At 46.0% G+C, this 13,507-nt stretch overlaps 1 protein-coding gene across 1 annotated transcript; it reads right to left on the reverse strand.

The window, feature by feature from the left end:
• Positions 1–258: 258 nt before the first annotated feature.
• On the reverse strand, positions 259–3,654 carry LOC116010979. The gene has a single exon (XM_031250470.1). The coding sequence runs from the start codon at positions 3,652–3,654 to the stop codon at positions 259–261; it is 3,396 nt and encodes a 1,131-aa protein (XP_031106330.1).
• Positions 3,655–13,507: the final 9,853 nt, after the last annotated feature.

Consider the following 13,507-nt stretch of genomic DNA (forward strand, 5'->3'; position numbering starts at 1 on the left):
CCTAGGGAATGTAGTCGTCCTAAGTCGAGGCTATCTAGCCTTGCGTCTAGGGACTCTTCCGTTCGGCAATAGGCAAGGTCGGGCCTTGTGTTGCCCCTAGGGTGTTTTGGTTGTTTCGAGTTGGAGCTCCCTGGCTCGCTGGAATCAAAAGACTCGGTCGATCCGGAAAGCGTGTGCTGGAAAAAACGCTGATTTATTGTGTCACGAGAAAAGAAAAAACGAACTGAAAGGAGGGCGGACCGCCTTACATTTTTAACGTTACTGGAAGTACTTAACTAAATGTTCTGAATTCCAGACCCTTTCTACTTCTTTGCCCTTCGGCGTCCTCAGCTTGTAACTGCCGGGGCGGACCACGGCTGAAACTATGTAAGGTCCTTCCCAGCGCTTGGCTAACTTGCCACCGTCTAGGGGCTTGCTGGCTTCGCGGCGCCTTAGCACATAATCGCCGACTTGGAAGTATCGGGGCTGTGCTCTTTTGTCATGGTATGCCTTAGCCTGTCTTTGGTAGTTTTCCGCGAGCACCATGGCTGCTTCGCGTTTCTCGTCTATCAGGTGGAGGTCAGCCCGGTGGTGCTCCTCGTTGCGTTCGGGATCGTATTCCTCACTTCGTCGCGTCGGAATGATAGCCTCTGCCGGAGCTCTAGCTTCGAATCCGTAGCACAGCGCGAATGGGGTCTCGCCTGTTGCTTTTCGTGGCGTGGTGCGATACGCCCAGAGGACCGCCTCTAGGTTCTCGACCCACGCTCCTCCCGCCGCCTCCAGGGTCTTCTTCAACCCGTCTACTATCGTGCGGTTGGCATTCTCCACCTGGCCGTTCGCTTGGGGGTAGGCCACGGAGACTTGGGTGTGGGTGATGCGCCACTCCTGGCAGAACAACTTGAACTCCTTTCCCTTGAACTGGCGACCGTTATCGGAAATGATTTGCATTGGCACCCCGAAACGGCATAGTATGTTGGAGTATATGAACTGTTTGCACCAGACGCTGGTAATGCTTGCTAGGGGTTCGGCCTCCACCCACTTCGTGAAATAATCCACCGCGACGATGACATATTTTCGCTTGCCCGAGCCCATGGGCAGGGCTCCTACAATATCGATGCCCCACCTTGAGAATGGTATGACAGAGCTAATCGGAGTGTAGTTGGTGGCGGGTCGGCCCGGGCCGGTCTGGAATTGTTGGCAAGTCGGGCAGCTCCGTGCGTAATCCGCACATTCCTTCGCCATCCCCGGCCAGAAGTAGCCTTGAAGTATGGCTCTCCGGGCCATGGTATAAGCTCCCTGATGGGCTGCGCAAGTTCCTTCGTGAATCTCCTCGATGAGAGCCCGGGCTTCATCTGGGTATAAACACCTTAGCAACGCCCCGTTATAGGACCTCTTGTATAGGATGTCCCCGATAAGCTCGTATGTCGGGGCGCGTCTCTTGGCTGCCTTAGCGTCGGCCTCATCCGGGGGTAGGGTGCCCGTCCTCTTGTACTGCACGAGATGGTCCAACCAACAGGGCGGACGGCTTTGCACGGGCATGACCGGATATGCCTCCAAGCTGGACTTATGGAGGTCCTCTATCCTTGCAATTTTCGAGATGTATTCTGGGGTGGCCTGGCTGAGCTTGGAGAGCGTATCAGCTTCTGCGTTTTGCTCTCTTGGTATTTGCAAAATTTCGTGTTGGGCGATCTGCCCCAAGACTCGGAGCACCACGTCGCGGTACCGGATCATCCTCTCCTCGTTCGCTTCGAACTCGCCGGACACTTGGCCGACCACGAGCCTGGAGTCGCACCGAATTTTCAGCTTTTCGACCTTCATGCTCACTGCGAGTTGGAGTCCGCACAGCAGCGCCTCATACTCGTCTTCGTTGTTTGATAATTTAAAATGGAAACGGAGGGCGTAATACGCCCGGAAGCCTTCCGGGGTTACCAAGACGACCCCTCCTCCACATGCCTTGCTACTCGAGGACCCGTCAGTTGATAGGGTCCACCACTCTTCCTCCGCGTTCCTTGCCTGCTCTGTGGCGTCGCGGGTAGTGCACTCGACTATGAAGTCTGCGAGGGCCTGCCCCTTGATGGTTGGCCTAGGCTTGAAATGGATGTCAAATTGGCTGAGCCTCATAGACCACTTCACGAGTCGGCTTGCCGACCCTGCGCGCCTTAGCACCGCCTCCAGCGGTAGGTTCGTGAGTACGTGCACTGGGTGAGCCTGAAAATAATGGTTTAACTTTTTTGCTGTGGCGTCGACAGCAAATATGGCCTTCTCTGTTGGAGAGTATCGGAGCTCTGCCCCCCGTAGGGCCCTGCTCACGTAATACACGGGTCTTTGTACTCCCGCATCATCCCGGACCAGCACGGAACTGATCGCAGCTTGCGAGATACCCAAGTACAAATATAAGACTTCCCCTTTCTCCGGCTTAGCCAGGGGAGGCAAGGACATCAAGTAGGCCTTGAGGTCGTCGAAGGCCTTCTGACACTCGGCCGACCACTCAAAACCGCTACTCTTCTTGAGAACCCCGAAGAAAGGTAAGGACTTCTCGGCCGACCTCGAAAGGAAGCGTCCGAGGGCGGCCAAGCGACCATTGAGGCGCTGGACCTCGCGGAGGGACCTCGGGGGCTCCATCTCCAGTATGGCCTTCACCTTGTCGGGGTTGGGCTCTATGCCCCTCTTGGAGACTATGTACCCCAAGAACTTCCCCCCATGTACCCCGAAGGTGCACTTTTTGGGGTTTAGGCGTAAATCGAACTGGCGCATAATTGAAAATACCTCTGTTAAGTCCTCCGTGTGGAGGTCGGTCTCCGAGCTCTTCACTATCATGTCGTCGACGTAGGCTTGTAGGTTCCGGCCGAGCACCTTTTTAAAGACTTTGGCGACCATTCTCGTGTATGTGGCCCCGGAGTTCTTGAGCCCGAAGGCCATCACCCGATAGCAAAAAACACCTTCAGGAGTGGTGAAAGCCGTTTTTTCCTCGTCCTCCTCGTGCATAAAAATCTGGTGATAGCCGCGAAATGCGTCGAGAAAACTCATGAGCGCGCAGCCTGCTGTCTCGTCCACCAGCTGGTCGATGTTCGGGAGCGGGAACGGGTCCATTGGGCATGCCTTGTTGAGGTCCGTGTAGTCCACGCACATCCTCCACGTCGGCGGTTTGGGTGCGAGGACCACATTCGCAAGCCACCCAGGGTATAAGACCTCCCTGACGTACCCGATCTCCAAGAGGGTGTTAACCTCCTTTTTCACAAATTCCCGTCTCTCCGCCGAGAGGTACCTTTTCTTCTGTTGTACCGGCTTAATCGTTGGGTCGACCGCCAGTTTGTGTGTGATCACTTCCCTATTGAGTCCCGGCATGTCCTCCGGGCCCCAGGCGAACACGTCCTTGAAGCGGCGGATGACTTCTATGATCCGGCCCCGTAGCTCGGCCGGCAGTCCCGTTCCGACTTTCACGACCCTTTCAGGCCGTCCGAGGTCTAACACTACATCCTCCGTCTCTACTATGGGTTCGGCACGGGGCCGATTTTCCTCGCCTTGTAGTGCCTTCTCGGCGATGGTGTGGACCTGGAGGTCCCTACTGCCGATTTGGCGACACGCTTTCAGGTAACAGCTCCGGCTGACCTTCTGATCTCCTCTCGCTGTCCCGACCCCGGTGGGGGTGGGGAACTTCAGGCACAGGTGCTCCATAGATATGACACACCGGAGGTCCTCCAAGGCTGGGCGGCCAAGGATGATGTTGTGCGCGCCCCCGAGTCTCACAACCACGAACTCAACCTCCCACCTTTGACGTGTGGTAGGTCGCCTATTTCCACTTCCAGGTTGATGGAGCCTTCTGCCTCGATGGAATCCCCCGTGAACCCCGCCAACGGGGTCCGCACCGGCATCAACTACTTCCTCGACAAGCCCAGCTTGGCGAATGTGTCATGGTACATGACATTCACCGAACTCCCCGTGTCCACCAGCACTCGGTGCACGATAATGTTGTTAATGTCAAGCCTGATTACCACTGCGTCGCGGTGTGGTAGGGGGCCCTCCGGGAGGTCATCGTCCGTGAACACAATGGGATCCCTCCTCGGCTTCTTTTCGTGTGGCTGACGGACGACCTCCCCTACGTAAAGGCTTCGAGCCCATTTCTTCCTCTCCGATTGCGTGTCTCCCCCTTCCGGCCCCCCAAATATGACATGGATTTGCTTCTTCTGGGGGGGGTGGGAGTCATCCGATTCCTTCTCCTCTTCCTCCGCGGGTTGGTCGAGTTCCCTTTTGCGGGACCCGGGAGCGGGTGGCCCGGAACCACCCTTCTTTTTCCAAACGTTGCCTGGGCCTTGAGCTTTGCCCTGGCTGGGTCGTTTTACGTATTGGCCAAGGTAGCCCTTTTGAATGAGTTCCTCGATCTGGCGTTTGAGGACCATGCATTCCTCCGTGTCGTGCCCTATCTGCCTGTGGAACCGACAGTATTTGTTGGGGTCGGCGTTGGGCGAGATCTTCAAACACTCAGCCGGGTACGACACGATACCCATGACCTCGGCATGCTCTAGGATGGCGGCCAGCGGGTGTGTCAGGGGCGTGAGGCAACGCAGTGGGGCCAACCGTGGGCCTTGGCGCGGGGGCCTCGGAGCACGGCGGTCCTCCTGGGGGGCCTTGTCTCGACGCCCCCTCTCCTCTTCCTTCTTCTTCCGCTCGGCCTCCTCCGCCTCCGCGAACCTCGTTGCTCGGTCCAGCAATGCCGCATAAGTCTTTGGCGGATTCTGGACGAGGTCACGATGAAAAGGTCCTGACCTGACATTGCTAGTGAAGATTGGCACGGCCGCGTTCTCGTCGAAGTTGTCAACTGACCTCGCCTCCTTCTTCCACTTAGCTAGGTAGTCGGTCAGGCTCTCTGTGCTCCCTTGTTCCAACTTGCACATGGTCGCGAATTGTTTCTTCTTTGGGATATTGCCTGCAAAATGTGACAGAAATCGCCCCGAGAGGTCGGCAAAGGATGAAATAGACCCCTCGGGTAGGGTCGTGAACCAATCCTGAGCCTGGCCGTCCAGGGTCGCGAAGAAGCCTCGGCACATAACGGCGTCGCTGGCGTCCATCATCATGATGGCCGCCCGGTACCTGTTGATGTGAGCCCGAGGGTCGGACGACCCTGAATAAAGTTTTATGGTCGGCCAGCGCAAATCTCGTGGCAGGGGCTGGGCCATGATGTCCTCCGTGAAGGGTGAGGTTAGTGCCTCCTGCGGCACCGGTGCTCCTTCCCCTATCTCCAATCTTCTTTGGAGCTCGTCCAATCGTCTGCGCAACTGTTCCATTTCGTTGTGAGGAGATCCCGAGGGTCGGCCTCGAGTTTCACCAGATTGCTCTATCCGCGAGGCCTGCTCATGTCGGGACGCGGCGCGGGGCTCAGCGCTCGGGGCTCGACGCAACGCCGATCCCTCGGCGGGCACCTCGTGGTGAGGCCCAAAGTCGAGGCGTTCACGAAGCGGGACCCGCGTGCCCAACCGCCCGAGCGCGGACTTGGTAGCTCGAACCGGCCGGGCTCCGCCCGTCTCACGTTGCGTGGGTCGTCCTCTAGGGGCCTCGTCCCCTCCCCTTCTTGCCGAAGGTCGTGGGGAGTTGACCTCCGCATCCATGCGAGGTTCGGGGGTTGGAGGATAGCGGGTGCTCGGAGCTCCCACCCGTCGTGACGGACCGGGTGGTGGGGCCGCCAAGCTCCCCTGAAGTCCATCCAAGATCTGTGTCAGCACCGTTGTGGCTTGCCGAAGCGCGACCATCCCCTCCTGAAAGCCCGGAGCTGGGGGTGGAGGAGGTGGAGCCGGTCCGCCCTGACGGTGACTGTTGATTACGTCCCTGAGGTCGCCGGTCGACCTCACAGGCATGGTTTGGCGACTCGCCGTCCCGTTAGGAGTGCCGGCACGGGGCGGGGCGCGGTTACCACGTGAACCGTGGGAATTGCCGGAGTTGGATCCAGACCTTGCCATAGCCAGTGGGAAAGAAATAGCACGCTCGAGCCGTCACGTCGAGCTCTCAATGAAAGCACCAATGATGGATTTTAATAACCCGGGTGGTCCGAATTACAAAACCCGATTAAATAAATGGGGGTATGACAAGCTAATGAATCGTAAGTATACCGCGGGGGTAAAATATATATTGAATTGTATAACGCTATTACAAAGGTAAGCAATGTAATAACAAGACAAGTGTGTTGAAAAGTAAGTTAGTATGTCCTGATCAGACAACCAACGAGCTTTTATATCAGCCCTAGGCGTAACTGATCCGGAAAAGATGCAGGGAAGCGCGCCTAACGCCCGGGCCGTAACCGCCGCCGCGAGACTCGGGCAACGTGCGGACCGCCGAGCCCGGACGCTCAGCCGGGCTGAGCATGCTGCGGACCGCGCTCAGCCGGGCTGAGCGTGTTGCGGAACACGCTCAGCCTGGCTGAGCGTGCTGCGGGCTGAGCGTGCCGCAGATCACGCTCAGCATGGCTGAGCGCGTTGCGGACGCTCAGCGAGGCTGAGCGTGCCACGGACGCTCAGCTGGGCTGAGCGTTGCGGACGCTCAGCGAGGCTGAGCGTGCCGAGGACGCTCAGCTGGGCTGAGCGTGCCGAGGACGCTCAGCTGGGCTGAGCGTGCCGAAGACGCTCAGCTGGGCTTAGCGTGCCGCGAGCCACGCTGAGCGTGCCGCGGACGCTCAGCCGGGCTGAGCGTGCCGCGAGCCACGCTGAGCGTGCCGCGGACGCTCAGCCGGGCTGAGCGTGCCGCGAGCCACGCTCGGCCGCGGCTGACCGTGGCTAGCCCGCCACGTAGCCGCCTCCGGGTCGTACTTGCCCCGGTTCCTTCTTGCCCGGCTCTTGCTCCGCACCCGGTCCTAATTATTCCATCAGCGGTGGCCTGCGGTGCGGTGGGTGGCGACGAGTTCGGCGGCAGGGCGGTAGGCGGTGGCGCAGTGGGCGGCAGGGCGGTCGCACGGTCACCGGCAGCGGGTAAGTTTGGGGATGGTAAGTTTTGGGATGAAGTTTTACCATTCACAATAGTATTGGGATGGAGTAAAATTAGGGTTGTTAGTCTTGGACACACTATTTAAGTATTTTTATCTTAATATTTCAAAAAATAAATACATAATTACGTATTTATTATTTTGCATTTATATACGGTATTCTTTCCGTATTATTTAAGTACAATGTACAGTATTTTAATTTGAAACAAATATTATAAAAGATAACAATGCATTCTGAAGATGCATGTTCAAAAAAGAAAACATGCATCCTACAGTGTAGTATTGAACATATTTGTATCCCAATTATTTCCGTCCTATTTTTGTATCCCACCTAAAAAGTAGGCCCAACCGGCGAAACGACCCTGTTTTTTTACTGCAAGTCTTGGTTTTTGAAGGGGCCCACAGGTGAGAGAGAAAAAAATGCCAAACGCAAACAATGCGAAGGGAGCTTGCCTAGACGATGCACGTGCCCGTTTGCCCGTCTTCCTTTTTTTTTTTTTTTTTTTGAAATCCTTGTATGCGCCAAACCATTTGTATTTTCTTTTTTCTTTTTTCTCTTTGCTTTTTCTCTCTCCTTGTTCCCTTATAAAAAACAATGAAAAATATCAAACTAATTACGATGCTCATAAAAAAATCTGCCAACCCCCTATAAAGGTCATTGTTAAAGAACAAAATACTTGTAAATCCGTTCGCGAAATCTCCAAAGCCTTGTGCGATCTCCTCTATATACGAAATTCTAATTTATAAGCACACATATATAGTCCATTTTTTTAGGTGACGACATATATATAGACCTTACTAGCCATGTAAATTGCCAAATAGGAAAATCAACCAAATTATCAAAAACATTACCAAAATTATAATTAGGATGTTATTTTACCCATAAAGTGTTTCCAAATAGTGCAACTTTCTAATTTAAAATAAAGAAAATTTTCTTGTAAATTTAGTTATTGTATATGTTGGTGAAACCAGATAAATACTTGTCTGTCTTTTCCAATTTCCCATTAAGTACATTGTCTTCCAAATGTCTCATGTTGAAGAAACTCCTCCTCCAACCTAAGTTTTTTATTCAATAATATAAAATACAATAAAATTCACTAGATAAATGTAATTAAAAACGTCAAAAGGTTTTCCAAAAAAAAAACTTCAAAAGGAACTAAAGAACACATACAATGATTAATAATCAATAAACAAATAAAAAATTCAACTATTTTGAGTAACTAATCTTAAAAATCCTTACAATCGAGCTGTGTTTTCATATTTCTCTTTATTTAGGAATGGTAGGATAAGAAAAACCAACTCTTTTTCAATGCGGCCATGACAATGTAGATTTGAGAATAGGGTGGGGATGAGTTTTTGGAGTAGTTTTTTCTACTGGAAGTCTTTGTTTTTGAAGGGGCCCACGGGTGAGAGAGAAAACAATGCTAAATGCAAACAATGCGCGCAATGCGAAGGTAGCTCGCCAAGACGATGCACGTGCCCGCTTGCCCGTCTTTCCTTGCTTTTTTTATTTTTAATTTTTTTGAAATCCTGTTATGCCTCAAACCATTTGTATTTTTTTCTTTTTTCTTATTTTTTTCTTTGTTTCTTCTCTCTCCTTGTTGCCTTATAAAAAAACCATAAAAAATATCAAACTGATTATGATGCTCATCAAAAGATCTGCCAAGCCCCTGTAAAGGTCATTGTTAAAGAACAAAATACTTGTAAATCCGTTGTTGAAATCTCCAAGGCGTTGGTGTGATCCCCTCTATATAGGAAATTCAAATTTATAAGCACACATATATAGACCTTACTAGCCATGTAAATTGTTAAATAGGAAAATCAACCAAATCATCAATACAGTTACCAAAATAATAATTAGGATATTATTTTACCCGTCAAGTGTTTCCAAATGGTGCAACTTTCTAATTTAAAATAAAGAAAGTTTTTGTGGAAATTTAGTTATTTTCTATGTTGGTGAAACCAAATAAATACTTCTCTGCCTTTTCCAATTTCCCATTAAGTACATGATCCTCCAAATGCCTCATGTTGAAGAAACTCCTCCTCCAACCTAAGTTTTTTATTTAATAATATAATATATAATAAAATTCACTAGATAAGCGTAATTAAAAACTTCAAAAGGAACTAAAGAACACATACAATGATTAGTAATCAATTTACAAATAAAGATTCAACTATTTTGAGTAATTAATCTAAAAAATTCTTGCAATCGACAGCATACTTATGAATTCTGCTTTGACCCTATCATTTCCTTTGTTAACGTATTTAAAGAAATATTTAATAGACATGGACTGGTTGCACCATTCAACGTTATTATGTGCTCGATATTTTAGGAGCGGATATTTATTATGCGCGATGGCGTAACAATTATCAAGTTTGATTCCATTCTTACAAATTGTGTGCGTATTGTCACTCCTTTTGTAGATCGGGTAACCATCTTTTTCCAAAATTGTATTAGTAAGATGTTTTTGGAAAATACTTTGAACATTTACCATCTACCATGCATGACGAATTTTTCCGGAGTTCTCCGCAGGGTCCTTGCAACATGCATTTGCTGACTGCGCCATGGTATTCAACATCAGTATCAGGGTCTGGTATTTCAGCTAAGATCAGGGCGTCATTTCATTCACAGAATTTTCCCTATTCATTACTTTGGCAAATAGCAATATGTGCTAGTGAGGGAGTCCTCTTTTTTAAATTCAATCATGTAGATAACTGCAAAAAAAAACCCAAGAATGAAAAATTGAAGTTTTTTTTTGAAGAAGAAAAATTGAAGTTTATAAAGGGAAATTAGAATTGATGATGGCAAATTCAAATACGTATTATTTTCAAATATATACCTCCACATATCCCGTCAAATAGCTTGTCTATTTTGATGTCTTCAATCATCGCATCAAGCTTCATCTTAAACACGCGGGAAAACGGTGTTAGGTCTATTATCTGTTTTAAAAGCCATGGTGTGCAACATATGGCTCAATCTCAGGCCACTTTGGATTGCTGGTGAATGTAATGAATATTGTAGATAATCGATATGCTTGCATATTGCCATTGCGTCTTGATAGTTCTAAATCATATACTTAGCTCCACCCAATGATGATGGGAGTATAAATCTTTTACCCCGAGCTGTGGGGTCTAATTCTTCTCTTGTCAACGCATCGCTCAACCCCTGATAAGCTTCACAATGCAACGCCTTCTGATGAGTTCTAAGGAAGTGTTTGTTCCATTAAGTATCACCAAAGTATAGGCTCTGGAGCACATGAGGAGGATCCTTCGTGCAAGTAATTAGATTTTTCCCTCATAACAACACTTTATGTATTTTGGCAATGGGCGTGTTACATTTTGATTTGAGTTCTCTTGCCGCCAAAATATTTGAGTTCTCTTGCCGCCAAAATAAAGCCCACAATAATTACACGAATGAGCGACATCTCTAATGTCAAAATAACAATCTGGTAATGTACGTAAACAACTTACTACTAACACACATTATTTATACTGGGACAAAAATGAACCGAATGAACTTTTGTATTTAAAGGAAAGAAAAATCACCATATCCATTATTTTGAGCCTCAATCTGTTTGAAATCCCAGTTTAAATTACTCCCATTTGTTCTTAACGATAACCTACTGGAATTTCTCACAATTGATTGCCGGAACACGACTACGCGATGATGCGATTCTCTTCCACTTTAATAAAATACAATAATGAATTGTTAAAATTATTTTTTAGTAATGAAAAAAGTGTAAACACACAGTGGGAATAACAAAAGGTAAAATTAATGAGCAGTGAAGTATAAATTACTATTCGTAACATTAGCTAATGGTTGGCGTGATGAAGATGTTGAGCTTGACATATTTGGCATATTCAATGAACGTTCATTAGACCGTGAAGACATGCTACGCATATCAACTCTAATTTGTTTTATTCAAACATATATAACATCACATTGATTGTATAGAATTTGCTTTTATTCAAGCATATATAACAACCCATTTATCATATAGAACAAATGAAGAAATAGGTAGTGAACTAATAGAGAAAATTCATACCATTTTTGACGAAACTCGAAGGTGTTAAGGGCACAGTTGTACTGTTTAATTCATATAAACTGGGTTGCTAGCAACTGCAATTATATTTTTTGCAAAACAAATAATTGCATCAAATAAAGATAAAATAATATTAATACGTGAAAATAAAACAATTACTGAATATATAAAATACGATTAAAATATTACATTAGTCGAGCTAAGAAATGAAAAAATTTGAATATAACATATACCATTTGTGATTGCACTTAATGATGTTACTCTATTATCCACATTATTCTCTGGATCAGACTTTAACGAACATTAATTGCAACAATTTAACTTAGCAAATAAATCAAAATTTGCATATAGTTTAACCTATTATGTTATATTATATTTTTGAATAGTAGTACCTCTGCTGGGTATATTAATAGGTGTTGATGGAGAGTAAACTGTAAATTCACCAAACAATGCATCATTACCAGCTACTATAGTTATTTATATTGAGGGAGGAAAATTTATAACCGCATTTTATACATAAGAAAATAGGCGTGTAGGCTATTAGAAAAATAAATTTGCTCACCATTAAATCTCGGATGAACTAGATTAAATGCTGATCTGAAGAACCAACAATTGTTAGCAATACCGACTCATTTTCTATAAAAAAAAAATGGACTACTATTTAGACGATTCTCATTGAATAATTCGTACATACTTTAAATACACAACTAGAATGCATCTCATATTTGTAATATTAAATTTTAGAGTTTATTACTAAAATGGTCCCTCGACTATTGCGAAATTACCAATTTGGTCCTTGACAATTTTTCGTACCCAATTAAGTCCCTCGACTTTGAAAAATTTAACCAATTTAGTCCTCCGTTTATTTTGCCGTTAACATCCGTTAAATCAGGACCAAATTGGTAATTTTGTTATAGTCAAGGGACCATTTCAGTGAAAAATTAAGGGATAAACTACAAATAAGCCATCGTACTATTTGGGAACAAGCAATTAGGCCATCCAACTAAAATAACCTCCAAATAAGGCATCGAACTCAGAGAAATAAAGCAATTGAGCCACTTAAACGCAAAAAAAAAAAGAGCAATTAACCCATTTTTAAAATTTCCGGCGACAAATTCCGGCACCGGCGACCATTTTGTCGCCGCCGGTCGCCAGGAAGGCGACTTGGTCGCCTTCTCTGTGGGGAAGGCGACCAGAAATGGCGACTGGCGACGACTTGGTCACCGCCATTCGTTGGAAATGATCGCCGGTGCCAGAATTTGTCAACGGAAGTTTTAAAAATAGGTTAATTGCTCCTTTTTTTGGTTTTAGTGACTCAATTGCTTTATATTTTTGAGTTTGATGGGTGGGGTTATTTCAGTTGGATGGCCTAATTGCTTGTTTCCAAATAGTACGATGACTTATTTGTAGTTTATCCCAAAAATTAATTACCAATTTGGTCCCTTGACTATTACAAAATTACCAATTTGGTCCTGATTTAACGGATGTTTAACGAAAAAATAAACGGGGGACCAAATTGGTTAAATTTTTCAAAGTCAATGGACTTAATTGGTCACGAAAAATTGTTGAGGATCAAATTAGTAATTTCGCAATAGTAGAGGGACCATTTTGGTAATAAACTCTTAAGTTTTATATATTAATCGCATATATATTATTTGGTGTACTTTGTTGAGTTTGAGTTATATTATTACGTCAACGTCTCATGTAATTTTAATGTAGAATTATAGTACGAATATGAATTGTTTTACCATATTTTACAATATTGCGTTGCATGGAAGTATATGTATTGTATTCTTACGATTAGTAATTTTAATCTAGAATTGTATTAGGAATAGGACAGTAGGAAAGAATTTAATCTAAAATTGTATTACGAATATGAAAGTATATATTGTATTAAGAATTGTATTACCTTATTTTAATGCACAATTGTAGTACGAATAGAAATTGTATTACCATATTTTACAATTTAGTTAAAATGGATGATTTTTTTTTTATTAATAATATAAATTGAGTCAAAAATCAAAGGATGTAAAGGGAATAGTGAATGAATTGCAAAGAAAAATACTATTGAAATATATTAGGACTCTCCTCGAGTTGCGAAAGGGGCTGCAAGTTCAATTGCTGATGTTCGTTATGCTACTGAAGTGTCTCAAGCTGCTCAGTAGTCCACTTCCTTAAATACATCCATATTTCTTGAGGTGAGAAAGACGTACCGATTGAAGAGTGAAAGTACACTCTAAAGCCTTTTTTCTTTGTCAGATCAGAGCAAGAAAACTCCTGCAACAAGCAACGGCGGAGGACCAAGAAACTAGCCGACCCCGTACATCTGTAACAGTGACAATGGTATTATTGAAACTAGCTTGAACATGAATGACTCCCTTTGGTATTCTAGGTGCACTCTTACGTGAACCAATACCCTACTTTAATCACACTAGAATTCTTTCCCCAAGCCTACCTTTTATTATTCTTCATTTGACTTGGACTTTTTGTATTCTTATTGGTACATTTTTATTTTAAT

Source organism: Ipomoea triloba, chromosome 2, assembly GCF_003576645.1.
Source record: "Ipomoea triloba cultivar NCNSP0323 chromosome 2, ASM357664v1".
In the NCBI taxonomy this organism is placed as follows: domain Eukaryota; kingdom Viridiplantae; phylum Streptophyta; class Magnoliopsida; order Solanales; family Convolvulaceae; genus Ipomoea; species Ipomoea triloba.

What these genes read in the sequence shown, in the direction of transcription:
- LOC116010979 (XM_031250470.1), bottom strand. Translation starts at nt 3,654, where the DNA reads ATGGAGCACCTGTGCCTGAAGTTCCCCACCCCCACCGGGGTCGGGACA.